Source organism: Fragaria vesca, linkage group LG2 (assembly GCF_000184155.1).
Source record: "Fragaria vesca subsp. vesca linkage group LG2, FraVesHawaii_1.0, whole genome shotgun sequence".
Lineage (NCBI taxonomy): Eukaryota > Viridiplantae > Streptophyta > Magnoliopsida > Rosales > Rosaceae > Fragaria > Fragaria vesca.
The window spans coordinates 18,219,558-18,235,415 of NC_020492.1; the positions used below are offsets into that span (position 1 = coordinate 18,219,558).

Genomic DNA, 15,858 nt, shown 5'->3' on the forward strand with positions numbered 1-15,858 from the left:
ATACACGCTTATGTTTCTTGCATTTCAAGTTTGGATAAAAGACGGACCTTAATAGTTGTTCGATGTATCTATCTAAACTATCATCAATGAAAGCTCTTGTTCAAAAAAAAAATAAAATGTGAAATTTATGTGTCGGAGAACAAGATTGATTCTACGATCATTCTTGCATCCTCTCGGCTCTCTTACCTCTTATCGCAAAAACTTGCTTCCTCAGTTTCCAATGTGTGTCTTTGAAACACATTAAACAATATCTTTAAATAGAGAACCTCTGGATGTCATCCCACGCATGCACACTTGCGCATAGTCCCAACTATTATATCAGGCCCCACAGTACAAGTAATGAATGTTAATAATTGTTCAGTTTTTGTCGATTACATAAAATACAAATGGAAATGAGATAACAAGCCACCTTACTCGCATTAGCAAGTTAGTAACACATATGCCTAATCAGTATTCAGACTGAATGTATAGTATATGAGAGTTTCTAACAAAACCAGACCTTTCCTACCGCATAAGCTCGAACTCAGAGACCCCTTAAACCTGTTGGCCATAAACTGATGAGAATTGAGACTTCAACTCTTAACATGAGTATTTCATCATTTTATACTAAGCAGTTCAACCAATTTTACCATGGATCATTCTATTAAAAAGTCCACCAACAGTGTGTAAATAGAAGTCATAAATTTGGATTGGGCTTGGGCTTGGATCTCTATATATGTTCTCCTTCTACTCATAACTCATAAGACTAAATCGAAAGGAAAAGACATAAAATACCCAAAGCCCAAAAACGTCCACAAGCCCAAGACCCCGCCAACTCACCTCTTGTTTATAAAGCCTCACTCTCGCCCCCTCACAATAAACCCTAGAAAGCACTCTCTCTGCCGCAAGTGAAGAAAGGAGCTTCAAGCCGCAGTCGCCATGGTATCGTCTCCCTCCAAACCCTAACTCCTCCGCCTCCTCCTCCATTTTCCCTTCCTCTCTCTTTCTCTAACCTCCTTCTTACCTCTTGTTTACTCATCGCAGGGTATCGATTTGGTCGCCGGCGGCAAGTCAAAGAACACCAGGCGCACATCGCCTAGGTCTCAGGATATCTACCTCAAGCTCACGGTCAAGGTACGCTTCTACCTTTCCACAACGACGTCGTTTGTTTTGTGATCGTTTCTGGTGTTTTACGTTTCTGGATCTGTGTGTGTTTTTCAGCTTTATGACTTCATTCACCGAAGGACCAAGAGCCATTTCAGCAAGGTGATTCGTCACAGGCTTTGCATGAGCAAGGTCAACAAGGCTCCTCTCTCGCTGTCCCGACTGTGTCGGTATATGCAGGGCCATGAGGACAAGATTGCTGTGCTCGTCGGGACTGTCACCGACGATGTTCGCATCGCTGAGGTCCCAGCTCTCAAGGTCACTGCTCTCAGGTTCACCGAGAGAGCTAGGGCTAGGATTGAGAAGGCTGGTGGAGAGTGCTTGACTTTTGACCAGCTGGCTCTCAGAGCTCCGCTTGGGCAGAACACGGTAATTATGCTATATCTTTACTCATGTTTACTGTCAATTTTGGTCTTGATTGTATGTAATTGCCTGATTGAAATTCATGATTTTGTTTGTGATCAATCTGTTGCCAGTATAATTGCTAATTTGTTTGTGCTTTGTTGTCTCTTGTTGAAAAGTTTAACAAACATAACCGAAACTTGTAGCTAAGTAATGCAGTTGTGAATGATATTGAAGGTGGTTGTGGTTTGTGTCTGGTAAAGGGAAAATACTTGATTGGTAGTTGTAACCTTTTGAAAGTTTAAACGATGTTCAATTCACTGTGGTGTACTGATTGTTATGGTTTTTTGGGAGATGACTTATTTCTTCAGAGATTATACATTGCTAAGAAACTTGTTATGTTAAATAGCAATCGTCTTCCTTGTTATTTCCTTACTGTTTCTGAGATATTTTTGACATATCTATCTTTTCAAATAGATGCATAATTTCTTTCAAAAAAAGTAGATGCATAATGTAGTAGGTATCATCGACTGTTTAATGCATTACGATTTACATCTGTGCACAATAAGCCGATGCTCTGGATGATTCAAAGGAAGGAAGCATGGTTATGTGCACAGAAATTGGATAAAAGGGTCCGCATGTCTGCTCTCTGATAATTTACTGATTTGAGGGCCTGGTTACGACCTACATTTGTTTCCTGTTTGATTTCTCTCATCTTAGCTGAAGAATGTCTAGCAATATCTGCCTTTGATTTATTTGATGCAATGTGTATTTTTTTTTTGTGTTCTGTTGATTATCCTACAAAGTTGAGACTAAGTACGAACACTGTGTTGTATGCAGATGCTGTTACGAGGACCCAAGAATGCTCGTGAAGCTGTGAAGCATTTCGGTCCAGCACCTGGTGTCCCGCACAGCCACACCAAGCCATATGTGCGATCAAAGGGCAGGAAGTTCGAGAAGGCCAGGGGAAAAAGAAACAGCCGTGGTTTCCGTGTCTAAGCTATGCATTTGGATCTTTCATATTATCCGTTTTGTTTGTCACTCTTTGTTTTTGCCCGAACTGATTTATCATCCATAGGACGCATCTATGTTGCAATTATATGCTATGACTTTCTAGTTTGGAAATCAAGGATTTTTAGATGTTTGGAGTAAATGTTGAGAATTTTGATTAATTCGTTCTTGTTGAAGATCATATTTACATGCTTGATCAGTAGTTTTTTTCTCCTCACCTAAGTTTTTATGACTCCTTTGTAAACCTTTCCAGACCCTCCTCGGCCTAGTCTTGTTTCATTTGTGAAAGTCAAAGGTTGCTGCAGCTAGTCCTTACAAAAGAACTATGAATTTTTTTGATGGAATGATATGTGCTATTAGCTAGACCAGAATACGGTCTTTACCAATTCAAACTAGTAAACAAACACGGTCATATGGTAAAGCTAATACCTCAACAAATTTGATCATGCTTAGTTGTAAGATCTCATAATGAGCTCATTGAGCTGAATCAGGTTGTCTGCCTGGTGGACAGCCATGAGTTCCGAAATCCTAATGGATCGTTAACAGGTTATATTTATGATCAATGGTGTTTTGTCTCATTTTCCGAAGTACCTCAATATGATGATATTTGATCCTGAGGTTGAATGCCTTGTTAGCTTAGACAGCCTAGAGGTCCTCATTTGAAAACCTAATGGATCCTGAAATTTGAAAGCCTCGCATTTCTCTTTTCTAGTGGCAGCTCTCCTTTGGGTTCTCTTATATGGGAGGTAGATTATGTTTCTCCTGATCGTCAGTCTGCGCCTTCTATGGTGGCTCGCCATACGTTTGCCACATTTTTGATCGTGTCTGGTTTCAATTGATTTCCTCCTTGTTCAATTGTTAGCTTATGTTTGCCTTATTTTTTCATTCTGTCTCGTTTCAATTCATTTCCTCTTTGTTCGATAGGTAGCGAGGGACCATGAATAGATTCTACAATGTTTATTACTTTATTACGTCGATGAAATATCAGAGACGAGTAAAGGAATCTACCAAGATCCAACTGAATTTAAGTAGTAAGATTGAATAGATGGAACAAGTTCTGATGTTTATTATTACACAACAAAACAAAACAGAGTACAATTACAGAACCAGTGTTACATTTAGAGGACTCAAACAAGTCTAATACACCAAGTGCAGCTAGAAATCTTGAATCTAGTCCGGGTATGAAAATCAGAATTTCTTGATGAAATCATATATATGAGCACTGCATTCCTCTGCCTTCTCTTGGTTAATAAAATGAGCTGCTCCTTCAACTATAATAACCTCTTGCAAAAATGGCACTTGACTCTTGAAGCCACCATTATGAATATATTCTTTGATACCTGGTATATTATAGGTGATGTCCAGATCGCCCACAATGAATTTAACTGGTACTTTGATTTGTACCCCAGTCCATGGTGCCGTAAGCTCCCAGGTTCTGCAACCAGAAACATAAAATTTCAATGGTGAATAAGGGTTTTGCTGCAAGCATTTTAAATTGTGTATCAAAACAGAAGCAAAAATTTAGTAATGTACAAGTTTATAGCTCGATAATAGTTCAAGCCACCCGTGAATCCTGTCTTGCTGAATTTAGTGGCAAAATAGTTAACGTCTTCTTCCGAGAGCCAAGCGGGCATGGGTTCTACAGGTTTCCAACTTGCAAATCCAAGTTCTTTAGATATTTTAGGAGGTGCTGGATTGCGACCGGTAAGAAACATTTTCATTACTGAGGCAGTATCAAGACCACCAAAATATGCTTCGGCCTCTCCAGGTTCCTGTGGTGCAACATTCAACAATCTTATTTGTCATGTAGGAAACAGAATGATCTGTGGCAATGACTTGTTAAGTTAACTGAACATCTAGATAAATAAACACTTTGCTCATACAATTGATCCATAAACATTTCCAGTGATTCAGGCAAGTAAGATTATAATGCATTTATCTCTGGCCAAAGGACATCCAGCAAAAATAGTTGACAACATACAGACCTTAACAAGCTTCTCATTTGTGTACCAAAGAATCAGCTCTAAAGGAACAAAAATGATTGTTCTAAGTCAACAAGGAAGCAACAAGCTACTCGATTGAACACTTGAAAACTCAAAAGTTTGTGCCCAGAACTCACACACATACACAAGAAATTGGGCAGGATGTGAGAACCTGATGGTCAAACTACTCATGTTCGGCTATGAATTACAGTACTAAAACAACTTACTGTACTAGAGGAGGTTGTTGTGCAGACTAAATATAACATAAATGGCACTATACCTACCCAAACGAGTACAGGGACTTCGTTCCAAATCGCTAGGCAGCTCATTACTATTTTAGATACTGCACTATCCACTATATTGCTTGATACTGTTATAGCATGCATCAACTCAGATTTCACTATAGAGTAAAATGCCTAATAACCAAGGGATTCATATTCAGCTAACACATTTATCAATCAATTGCAGAGCTTTAACAATCTTTGAGTTCAGACCCTAAGCAGAGAAACAAGCTCAAACAACAGAACTTCTAAAAATACAATAGCAGTTGAATAAGTGAACAAACACATAAAACCAACGACACTAGAAAATCAGACTCAATTTTAGAATCCAAAACAAAAACCTCTGAGTTTACCTGAAACCTGCAAATGTAGTAATCATCCCCAAACAAGGCCTTGAACCCATCAACAGGCTTCCTCTTGGGGTTTCTGGGATTGAAAGCGACGCTCATGTTGACCAAGCACTTAACCCTATCAGGCCTAAACAAACAGAACCACCACGCAATCACAGCACCCCAGTCATGCGCCACCAGAAACACTTGCTCGATACCCAGATGGTCAAGCAGCCCGATCAGGTCCCCGACTATGTGCATGGCCGTGTACGACGACGCGTCGGGCGGCGCGTCGGTGTCGCCGAAGCCGCGGAGGTCCGGGGCTATGCAGCGGTATCCCAACGCCGAAAGGGAGAGGAGCTGGTGGCGCCACGAGTACCAGAGCTCCGGGAAGCCGTGGAGGAAGAGGATTGGTGGGCCCGACCCGATTGAGGCTACGTGCATGTTGATACCGTTTGTGGGTACGGTCGTGTGTTCGATCTTCTCCATGGTTGATCAACTCAGTTGAGGTTTTGTGTCAGAAAAAAAGTGTGGTTTTGGTGCTTTGAGCTTTGTATGACTTTATATAGAAGGAGTGGGAGGATTTGGCTTTGGTTTCTGAGTTAGGTCTTTGTTTTCTCCTCTAGAAAACTCTGAGGTCATTTTCATAATAATGGTGGTTTAACTAAAATATTTGGATTTTTCTCTTTGAAAATGCTTTGGATTTTCTCTTTAAATTGCATTGGATTGTCTTAAACAGAAGAAGCATCTAAACCCATTGTGATTCCTAATTCTATTTATTGCCTAGAGAAATCTTTAAGCAGAGATTATCACGTAGCAGTTTGGGATGGTTGGCAGGTTAATAGAAATGCAAGAAATTTTATGAAAATATAGTCTTACTTTTCGAACGTGCAATACTCACAATACTAGTATTTGCGTATGCTCTTATTCGCATGCCATACCGGAAGGTTGTAGGGTTGTCATATTGGCATGCCTTCTCGTCACACAAAGTATTGCGCAACCTAGCTATTTGATTTCCCGATAGAGAAGTACTAGCAAGTCGTTCCAATTCTTAAGAGCATAAAGCCTTGGTGTCTTTCCTCTAATTCCAATAGCAATATGCCAAACATGGCATCAAAATTTCCAATCTCATCTCCAGCAAGCAGCACAGCACAGCCAAATGCCAATTCTCATCACAAACAAAAAAGCCATGTTCATTAAACTCTTTGCATGCAGATCAAATTAAGAGGCACCCACCACCAACCAACTGAACCAAGTACACTAAAAAGCCTGAAACAAATATAACTGATTTGGTTGGTGTTGGTTGATGCAGACCGGAACGAATGAAAGCATTGAATTCTTGCCGATGAAGACCATTTTGATCTTCTGGGGAGCAGGATTTAATGGGTGTGGTGAAACATACCATACCCTAATCAATGGTGTTTCATAAGATGACCTACTGAAATTCAATGCTTTCACATCACTTCTCTGAGAAAGGGACAGTGTTTACGGTTACGAGTTTAGATCAAAAGTTGTTTGTTCATGTTTTTCAACATTACGAACCGTATGTCATTTGAGTCTACTTGTAAGAGTCGATTGTAAAAAGTTTCAAAGACGTTAATTACTTAAACATTTTAGTAGATTAGACAAGCAGATACGGTGATCGAACGGCATTAAGGTGGCCGGAAAGAGCAGAGGTCGATACTTTGCTTTGCCTACAATGATGAAAGTACGTTGGTGACTGCCTCCGTATGTTGGGCCTATTTCAGTTCTGATTTTCGCTGTGCAGTAGTTGGGTTGGTATCTATAGGCCCAACTCAATCTTTGCAACAGCCCAGTTTACTTGTCTTTGTTTTGGGAAATGCAGGGTATTGCAGGCAAATATGCTAGGTAGAAATAGAGTTCAACTGTAGCTACTAGCTATAAACAAGCACACTAAAAGCTAGGGCTCTAACATTTGTGTGCGAAATTTTGGATACCACATGATCTGAGAATGTATGTGTTAGTAGCTTCACTAACCTAAGTAAACCAGACCATCAAGGATTCCAGATTTCCAGGCTTAATACTGTTAGAATCAAGCAGTTTTGCAGTTGTTTTCTCCGCCCCTAGATTTGGTATCCTTAGCATATTGCTCAATTATGTATGTCAACATGATCATTCTGTCTAGGACTCCAATCTCACAGACTCACACCATTACTATTAGAATAGTAATACCATATATGCCAGTTGTGGTACTACCCACAGTTTGATGAAGTGAACAACAGAACAACATGGGTTGCAAAACCAAGTGCTTGCTAAGCTTGAAAGCAGATAAGTTGATCATGGAACTGGGGTAGCTTCTTTCTTTGGGTGGGGTGCAGAAGTCCCAAAGGATCTAGCTATATGCTTTGGTTGCATCAAGCCTCAATGCACGTTATTGTGTGAATTATATATCCACACAGTTATATTCTCTGGATTAGATTAGCATATATGGTAGAATATATAGGACCCAAGTTTGATCATGGGCAACATGTATATCATACTGCAAGGTCCACTAGTACTACTGCTAAATATCTGTTTTGTTTCTTAATAGTTTTGATCACCAAGAATTTCCCATTTCCCCTATTGCTGAATATCTGTTTTGTTTCTTCTAAACATGAGCTTGATAACTCATAAAGGATTACAATAGCATCCAAAAGAAATTAATACCAAAATGGAATAGTAGTTCATGTTTCATGTATTATTGAGCTCGGATATATTGTCTGCTTCCTGGTGCCATTTTCTCAGCTTCTACTACTAGGACTATACATGTATCTCTGATATCGCTGTGTGTTCCACACTTCTACTGATAAAGTCTAAAAAAGTTCAGTCACAGTGACAGGATGCACCTCCTTACCAAGTAGCTACCTTTATTCAGTCTTTCTCCTTGCCCATTTACTGAGGCAGATAGAGTTGCATGAATTCTGTCTTTAGCTGATGTAACCTTCCCATAATCCCATTCATTCAAATTCAAAGGATCTTTGCATTATTGACTATAGATATCAATCCATTCCATAAAAGACCAAATTCAATTGTTTAAGTTTAGATGACATAAAATAGTCATGTGAGAAATAGTCTTGGAAGAATTATATCACAAAATTATATTTTTATATTTTTATGCTTTCTTTTTACTTACATTTTCTTCCACTTTGGGTCATCATTCTGTTAAATCACATATTACAAAACAATACAAAATATTCAACCAGTTGTTATATAATCCATGATATAATTATATTTTTGGAAGTAAATAAATCTAATATAATTCCTCTTAATTGTAGCATTTTATCCTAGCATGTTCCAAATTTCATGATATTTCTTAAAAATGAAATTTGGAAACCTAAAGCTCATTAAATTTTAAATGCATAAAGTATATAATCTTTCATGGCTCGAATTATACTTAGTATATATGAGAAATGCGAAGATACATATAACTATCAAGGTAATGTGTTGGGTGAATCACTTTTACTACATACAGCCCATTTTACGTGAAAACATATATGATTGAAAATTCAACCTATCACATAATTTCATTTTATAACATGTTTGTGTCACATTAATTATCATATGAGGTGTGATTTAATAGTTTTTAGGTAAACACGAGTGAAGAAATAAAGTAAGTTTTTAATTCATGAAAGAAACGAGACCGTAACGGTTGTACTTGGATAAACATTCAAAAGGATGATAATCATGATATATATTTCCATATGGGAAAATGTCCTATTTTTATTTACGAAATTCTGTGTATAAACCCCCCACAATATTATAAATCCTATAAAAACCCGCCCTGCTGAGCACAGAACAGCAATAATAGAGTGAGTATAATAAGAAACCCCGCCATTCCCAATTGCCGATGCTCATAAAAACACTACCACAATTCCCAACAACACGAACCTTCCTCTCCATTTTCCATTGCCACCTTTCACAAAACCAAATTAAACCCTCTCACCCACTTTCCCCATTTCCCTAAAACCCTCACCATTTCCACCTCTATCTACTCCTTCTCCAAACCCTAAATTCTGACATGGATAACAATCAAAAACCCGCCAACTACGCCCTCAACGGCAAGATCATGCTCTGCTCCGTCATCATTCTCTTTGTCGTCGTCTTCGTCGTCGCCTGCTTCCACAGTTCCTTCCGCCTCTGCTTCCACCGCAACCATCCCCGCCGCCGCCGTCGCCGGAGTCGACTCATCTTCTCTCGAAATAATATCATCTCCCCCACGACCAGCAACAACGTATCTCGGAAGGGCTTGGATCTCTCGATTCTCAAGACGCTACCTAGCTTTGTATACTCCATGTCAGCAGCTCACGACCCGCTGCTAGAGTGCGCCGTGTGTCTGTCGGTGTTCGAGGACGGAGAACGTGGTCGTGTGTTGCCCAACTGTAAGCACGCGTTTCATATAGAATGCATAGACACTTGGTTCCAGTCAAACTCGAATTGTCCGCTTTGTAGATGTCTGGTCCGGCTGGATGTTACCGCTCCGATGCCGGAAGTTGTGATCACGGTGAGTGAAGAACCGGCCGGTTCGGGAAGCGAGGAAGGTGAAGACAAAATGGGGTCGCCTTCGGTGAGGTTTTCGGTGGAGGAGTGTGGGAGGAGGCCATTGGATCTAGTGGGGATGGCGATGGAGGATAGGGTAAGGGATTTTCGGTGGCCGCAAAGTTATGGGGGGAAATGTTCTGGAGATCAGATTGTATCGATGAAGAGGATTTGGAGCATATAGATCAGAATAAGCTTTAGTTCAATCTCATCCGTGTTGGTGTGGGCGGCGTCACCACTTGCAGTGACCAAACCCGACTGTAGAAAATGGCGGTTTGTTTTGTTTTGTTCAGATAGAGTATCTTTTTTTGTTGCTACTTTTTCCATTTTTGGGTTTGTTTGTTTTCTCAAACTGGATAATATATACATAACTTAACAATCACAAGATTTCTTTATGTTATCTACTCCGTGGAGAGTGGGTGTGATAATCTCTTGATTTGTTGACGGTGAATATTCTGTTTTGTTCAAGTTGAGGACGAACAGAGGGGAGAGAAACCAAAGCTCAACAAAACCCATAGATCGATATTTCGATCCACTAGATATTTCGATCAAATCAAATATCAATCCATATAAATTATTGTTGCGATCCACTTTCTCCCTTCCCATGAGGCAATGTAAGCCAACACTCCACATTGGGTCGAATTATATGATCCCTCAAGTTTGGGTCTTATTTTTTTTTTTGATAGGCAAGTTTGGGTCTTATGTTCGGACCTTCTTTGGCATTTCAGTATAAATGTTCTCTCCCTGAGTTTTCATATTTTGACAAAGTCACGGAATCATGAAGACTTCATAAGCTTAAGGGCTAATCCCTTTGAGCCTAGCATATGTGAAATGCTTCGATTATGTATCGCATCACTTGTGGATGTTAATTTTCTCTGATACACACATAATAGGGTTAAACAGTAAACACTTAGCATTTTTCATTTACCTGGTGGATTGACCATGCTATCCTTATTTTCATTTTATTTACAAGGATGTCATTCATCTGGTGAAATAACAGTGTTACTCATGTAGTCCTGTTTTTATTTTATTTACAAGGCTACTATTAATATGACGAAATAACACATTCGATATTAAACTCTTAGAATTGTATATATCAAATATTCACAATATCACATCTAGAAGAGTCGGACCGGAAAATTCTATGAATACTGTTAAGATTGTAAAACACACGATGATATCAATCCTTTCTCTCTCTTTTTTTGTTTTTGTTTTTGTTTTTTGTATTTGTATACATTAATACGAGATACAAATATGACACAGCATAAATCATCTTATTCGAAAGTTCATATTGACAACAAAAATGAACCACATGGTTTTAGGCTATAACACCCGATTTTTCGGAAGAGTAGCTTTTATACCATAGTCTATCACACTAGGTAACTTGCATGGAGGAACGCACAAAACGAACACGTTTGGTAGTTCCTTACAAATCGTAACATCGAGAGGTTCTCCATTGATGAAAATTCACCACCTCTCATCCAACTCCGGTCAATTTTCACATTTCTCTCATATTTATTCACACTGCTCCATCATCATTACAATTTCAACAAGTCATCACCAAACATCAACAACGTACAATGAAGCCAATCACATCATTCTTCTTCCTCTCAACACTCTGCGTGCTCCAACATGTTGCCCTCGCTGCAAATAGCAAACCTGTAGGCGGCCAACCGGGCAAACCTGCCAGAGGCCAACCGTCCGGTCCCGTCAGTGGGAATCTACTAGAAGAAGCATGCAAACAAGCGACGAACAAGGACCTATGCATCAACAGCCTGAAGAAAGACCCTAACAGCCAAGGAGCCGACCTCACGGGCCTGGCCTTCATAGCGCTCAGGCTGGCCGCCGCGAATGCCGCCGACGTTGAATCCCACCTGAGGACGCTGATGCTCAAAAACGCCACTGGTCTAGACCCGGATGTTCAGCAGGGGGTTCAGGATTGCATAGACAGTTATACCGACGCCAACGAGCAGCTGGATGACTCGGTGGCCGCGCTGTCGGACAAGAAGTGCAAAGACGTCGTGGTCTGGGTGAAGGTAGCCATTGCCGACTCGAATTATTGTGAAAGCTCCCTAGACGGTGAGCCTACTGTGCTTGCTGACAAGAACAAAGTGTTTATACAGATGTGCGAGAATGTCTTGTCCGTGATCAAGGCTTTGGCCCCAAAGGGTGTATGAGCTCGATCCTTAATCATCTTTTAATCAGTTGTATCAAGTATTCATGACTTCTTTTTCCTAATTGCATGTAGCTTAATTTAGTGCTTATTCCTTGTTAATATCAAAGGACATCAATTTATATGTAACACATGAATTTCCAAGTTCCAGATCCAGTTAGCAAATTTCAACAAGAATCGTTTGTTCAAGTATATACGTAATGTGTCCTAGGAATCGAAGGTTTTATCAAGAACATCTACAGATTAGAATTATGAAGAAGCGAATACCTCTTTTCTTTTCTGAATTACGGTTAAATTTGTGTCTTTATGTGAAAGTTACCCGCAACGAAATCAGTTAGTATATATAGAGTGCATTTTCTACTTTTGACTTTATATTGTTTTAGATTGTCATTATTGACTCTTCCATATTTATATATATAGAAGACTATATATGTAATTGTATTTCATGTGAATAAGTTTCGTATTCTTGTAAGAAGAAAAAACGTAATTATACTAGCAACCAGGCTGAACTTGATCAGAAGGGTTGATAACTTGATATCATCACAAAGTTGCATCATCTAGCTGATGCGGTCAAGTGTATAATTAGAGTGACTAGCGTAGTTACATATATGTTCTTGATTTTGTTTGAATAAAGACTAAGATGCAGAAAATGGCTAGGTGATTACCTTCATGCACGTGGTAAAAATGCGTAGAACAAGTATTGAGTACGTTCTAGTACTACTACTGGATATGTTCGTGTTCATCTATCTGATGCGTCCTGGCCAAGACATTGATGAACATAATTTTTATCTTTTGTTTTTATTTTAGGGTCCGAAAGAACAAAAGTAGGCATGCATGAAATTAGTTTCATTTTTGATAATGAGTAATGCAGTTTCCCCTAACCTTAATTAGATTCTTGTGCTGTCAAGAAGTCTTAATTAAAGAAATGAACTAAAGAGCAATCTGAACTGCATAATGCATTATGAGCAAACGAAGCAATGTATATATGTTCAAACTTCACGCCCAGCTAGCCGTGATCAACTGCATGATCATAATGAAGACCTGAATTACATATACTGGGGATAACACATGTCTCTACTAAAATGATCTCCAATGCTTTTAGACCAAAGTTTAGGTACAGTTAACGTTCTAGACCAAACATTGTTAGGTTAAGAAGACTAATTAAATTCAATTTTAAGACGTATGGCTTGTAAGTTTTGCATAGTAACTTAAATAGTAGTCTGCATGGTTCTATTTTTCAAAAGCTGTTTAAAATTGACAGTGTTCAAACTTGAACCTTTGAAGCTTTGCAAATTAGATGAGCATGCATGATACAAACGAATGGAAATCCAAAAGACAATTTACCTACGAAAAAGAATATACAACCACAAGGGGACTGTGAACTCCGGTTTATATGGGTCGTCGATCATAATGATTTAATTTTGTTATTCAATCTGCATTGCAAATTTGCAATGCTATATAGCTAGCAACTTTTACGTACTAGAAGTCTGAGTCAATTTTTCTTTATATCTATATTTTTCTTTTTCAGAAAGAGACACACAGAACAGGAGACAGAGATATTCTAAAATTAAATTTAAATCATAAGTCTTTAATTTATTCAGCATGGTCATCAGACGTAGTCAGCAATACAAAGAGTAATATATAATGGAAGCTGCTTCACTGTTCTTGATTTAGAATCCATATGGTATTGAGTATTGACATTTTGGGATTGAATACAACAATATTTAAAACCAGCAACTAAGCTTGTAATCGTTGAAAGCTTAATTGGGTATTACACACTTATTACTTTACTTAAAACAATGGCAAAATGAAAAATGAAGGAACAAATTAGCTACCTAAATTCAAGAGCTTAATTTCTCAAAGTAAGCCACCGGTGTAAGGCACCCCTGTTTGAGGCAACCAATCCTCTCCCAGCAAGAAATTCGACACAGTAAAATTAGAAGCATCACTGGAGTTGGTAATGACATGGTATCCTGCCCACGTAACCCTGTTTGTGGTGTCCGATCCAGCCCCTGTGTTATTGTACTCTGCATAATACAATGTGCTAAGAGCAAACTCTCCATCCCAAGCTCTCCACCCAGCTGAGTTCACCACACTGTCAATGTTAGACTGCATGTAAACTGTTCTAGAATACTCCTTCCATGGCCTTCCAAGATATGTCTGTGTAGTGCCATTGCTCGAAGCCAAGTCATCGGCGGCTCGGATAGTGCAATTGTGGATCGAAGTGCCGGTGTTCTGATTCGGGTCGGTTCGTCCCTGAGCGGTGATGGCATTGAACTGGCCGGTCATGGGAAGCCGAGGGTATATGTTGCAGTTTTGGAGAACAACTGCTGCATTTCCAAAGATGAAATCCACCGTTCCGTAGATGTCACATTCTCGGTAGAATTGCCTTAGGGAATGTGTGTATAAGGTGTCTTGATACGCCTCGAAGCTGCAACTGTAGAATGTGGATAGGTCTGCGCCGTTTCGGACTGCGACTGCTTGGTGCTTGGCAGCTCCGGCTGTGTTGCGGAATGTCATGTTTACGGCTACAAATCCGGGTGCAACCACAGCTGAAATAGACACACATTAAAGATTGTTAGTAATGCATGTCCGCCAAAATGTGGTTCACCTAGTAGCATTGCTCATTCAATTTAGTGACATGTTTTCAAGGACTTACCAAGTGTTGCAGAGTTGAAAGTTGTCCATCCATCAACAACGCTCCTATTACCGGTGAGAATCGTCTGGTTGATCCCATCTCCAACCATCATCAAATACCTCTTGTTCTTTGCAATAGACACATACTCCTCATAAACACCGGCCGTCACATAGATCATGAAGTAGCCATTCGCCGCGGCAGAGTTATTCGGAGTCGCGGCAATGGCGTCAGTAATAGTAGTATAGTCGCCGCTACCATCCTGCCTCACCGTCACCACCTCACTCACCAACACGCCATCATCCTCCTCCAACTTCCTCCGGCTCGCTGCCTCATAAACCTTTCGCGATTTGCTTGACATTTTCATCGGCAACCTTCCGTTTTTGAACCCGCTCTTCCTCCCTGTCCTCCCTCCACTCCCTTTTTTGTTCTTGGGGACCCATCCCTTGGTGAAGAGCGCGAGGGAGACACTGTAGAGCTTGGTGTCGTTGCGGAGCGGAACGGCGAGCCCGTTCTTCAATCCCCAAGACGAAGCCACGGCTTGTATGCCGTCCAAGCACGTCTGTTGGTTTGTTAGAATAGCACTCAGAAAGGTCTGAACGTCGTCGGCTTTGAGAGTAGAAAGAAGGCGGCTGGTTTTGTCGACGGTTTGAAACGAGTTGGACAATAAGTCCATGTTGAGCCCTGCAAGGAAGCGACAGTCCTCGAGGGCTCGGACGGCGGGGACGGACAAGGAGGACCCTTTTTTGAGGTAGTTGTCGACTAAGTTTAGAAACTTCCGGGCTTGGGACAGGGATTTCCGAACGGAGAATCGTCCGAAATCATAGACGGTTGAGGATGTTTGGTTAGAAAGGACGGACTTACAGTAAGAAGGGTCCGGGGTACTCTTGCATATTGTCCCTGAAGATACAGGAGTTGTTGGATCGGTGGTGTTAGCAGCAAGAGATAGGGAGGCAAAGAGAGAAAGAAAGATGAGAAATGAAGCTGTAGCTAGTACCTTAGAAGAAGCCATGAGGTTTGGTTTAGCTAGACCTATGAAGAGTGATGTAATATGTGTTGTAGTGGATTAGCTATTTGAGGGTTTGGTTTCTTATATAGGGATCCGGGAGGGAGAGGATTTGAGATTTAAAATTAGGCATAGTTGGTGGTAAAGAATTTGATAAAAATTCTTGTGGGTTTATGTCTGTGTATGTGACTTTGAGTGGTCAACTTCAATTGGAGAGACTAGAGAATACGCGTCGAGGGTTATATCTTGGACTTAAGATGTTAGGCAATTCTGCTTGTCTAATATTCTTATTTTGTGTTTCAAAATTCAGAGCAATAACATAAAAATTTCATTGGAAATGGGTGATTGGATTGTGCGTAGGATAAGTAGAGGTGTTTGTCAACATTGTTTTAATAGTGGGTGACGACATTGTTTCAAATT

The 15,858-nt window shown here is 40.0% G+C and overlaps 5 protein-coding genes across 5 annotated transcripts; 3 read left to right on the forward strand and 2 right to left on the reverse strand.

The window, feature by feature from the left end:
- The first annotated feature begins 857 nt into the window (after nt 1-857).
- LOC101312508 (60S ribosomal protein L18-2-like) lies at nt 858-2,624 on the forward strand. Its single transcript, XM_004290760.1, has 4 exons — nt 858-921; nt 1,024-1,113; nt 1,201-1,512; nt 2,326-2,624. The coding sequence occupies exons 1-4, from the start codon at nt 919-921 to the stop codon at nt 2,482-2,484; spliced, it is 564 nt and encodes a 187-aa protein (XP_004290808.1). The 5' UTR covers nt 858-918; the 3' UTR covers nt 2,485-2,624.
- An 892-nt stretch (nt 2,625-3,516) lies between these two features.
- On the reverse strand, nt 3,517-5,623 carry LOC101312794 (bifunctional epoxide hydrolase 2-like). The gene is made up of 3 exons (XM_004290761.1): nt 5,113-5,623; nt 4,030-4,268; nt 3,517-3,931 (listed from the first exon to the last, which is right to left on the reverse strand). The coding sequence occupies exons 1-3, from the start codon at nt 5,575-5,577 to the stop codon at nt 3,685-3,687; spliced, it is 951 nt and encodes a 316-aa protein (XP_004290809.1). The 5' UTR covers nt 5,578-5,623; the 3' UTR covers nt 3,517-3,684.
- Nucleotides 5,624-9,106: 3,483 nt separating this feature from the next.
- LOC101315410 (RING-H2 finger protein ATL5-like) lies at nt 9,107-9,808 on the forward strand. The gene has a single exon (XM_004292617.1). The coding sequence runs from the start codon at nt 9,107-9,109 to the stop codon at nt 9,806-9,808; it is 702 nt and encodes a 233-aa protein (XP_004292665.1).
- Nucleotides 9,809-11,204: 1,396 nt separating this feature from the next.
- On the forward strand, nt 11,205-11,801 carry LOC101290930. Its single transcript, XM_004292618.1, has one exon. The coding sequence runs from the start codon at nt 11,205-11,207 to the stop codon at nt 11,799-11,801; it is 597 nt and encodes a 198-aa protein (XP_004292666.1).
- Nucleotides 11,802-13,522: 1,721 nt separating this feature from the next.
- LOC101313085 (probable pectinesterase/pectinesterase inhibitor 41-like) lies at nt 13,523-15,489 on the reverse strand. The gene is made up of 2 exons (XM_004290762.1): nt 14,457-15,489; nt 13,523-14,349 (listed from the first exon to the last, which is right to left on the reverse strand). Exons 1-2 carry the CDS (start codon nt 15,442-15,444, stop codon nt 13,655-13,657), a joined length of 1,683 nt encoding a protein of 560 aa, XP_004290810.1. The 5' UTR covers nt 15,445-15,489; the 3' UTR covers nt 13,523-13,654.
- Between the last annotated feature and the right edge of the window lie 369 nt (nt 15,490-15,858).

Coding starts and splice junctions, on each gene's coding strand:
- LOC101312508 (XM_004290760.1), top strand. Junction 1,114..1,200: donor ACCTCAAGCTCACGGTCAAG/GTACGCTTCTAC, acceptor TGTGTTTTTCAG/CTTTATGACTTCATTCACCG. Junction 1,513..2,325: donor CTCCGCTTGGGCAGAACACG/GTAATTATGCTA, acceptor TGTTGTATGCAG/ATGCTGTTACGAGGACCCAA.
- LOC101312794 (XM_004290761.1), bottom strand. CDS start 5,577: ATGGAGAAGATCGAACACACGACCGTACCCACAAACGGTATCAACATG. Junction 4,269..5,112: donor ACTACATTTGCAGGTTTCAG/GTAAACTCAGAG, acceptor GTTGCACCACAG/GAACCTGGAGAGGCCGAAGC. Junction 3,932..4,029: donor TATTATCGAGCTATAAACTT/GTACATTACTAA, acceptor TTCTGGTTGCAG/AACCTGGGAGCTTACGGCAC.
- LOC101315410 (XM_004292617.1), top strand. CDS start 9,107: ATGGATAACAATCAAAAACCCGCCAACTACGCCCTCAACGGCAAGATC.
- LOC101290930 (XM_004292618.1), top strand. CDS start 11,205: ATGAAGCCAATCACATCATTCTTCTTCCTCTCAACACTCTGCGTGCTC.
- LOC101313085 (XM_004290762.1), bottom strand. CDS start 15,444: ATGGCTTCTTCTAAGGTACTAGCTACAGCTTCATTTCTCATCTTTCTT. Junction 14,350..14,456: donor TTTCAACTCTGCAACACTTG/GTAAGTCCTTGA, acceptor TGTCTATTTCAG/CTGTGGTTGCACCCGGATTT.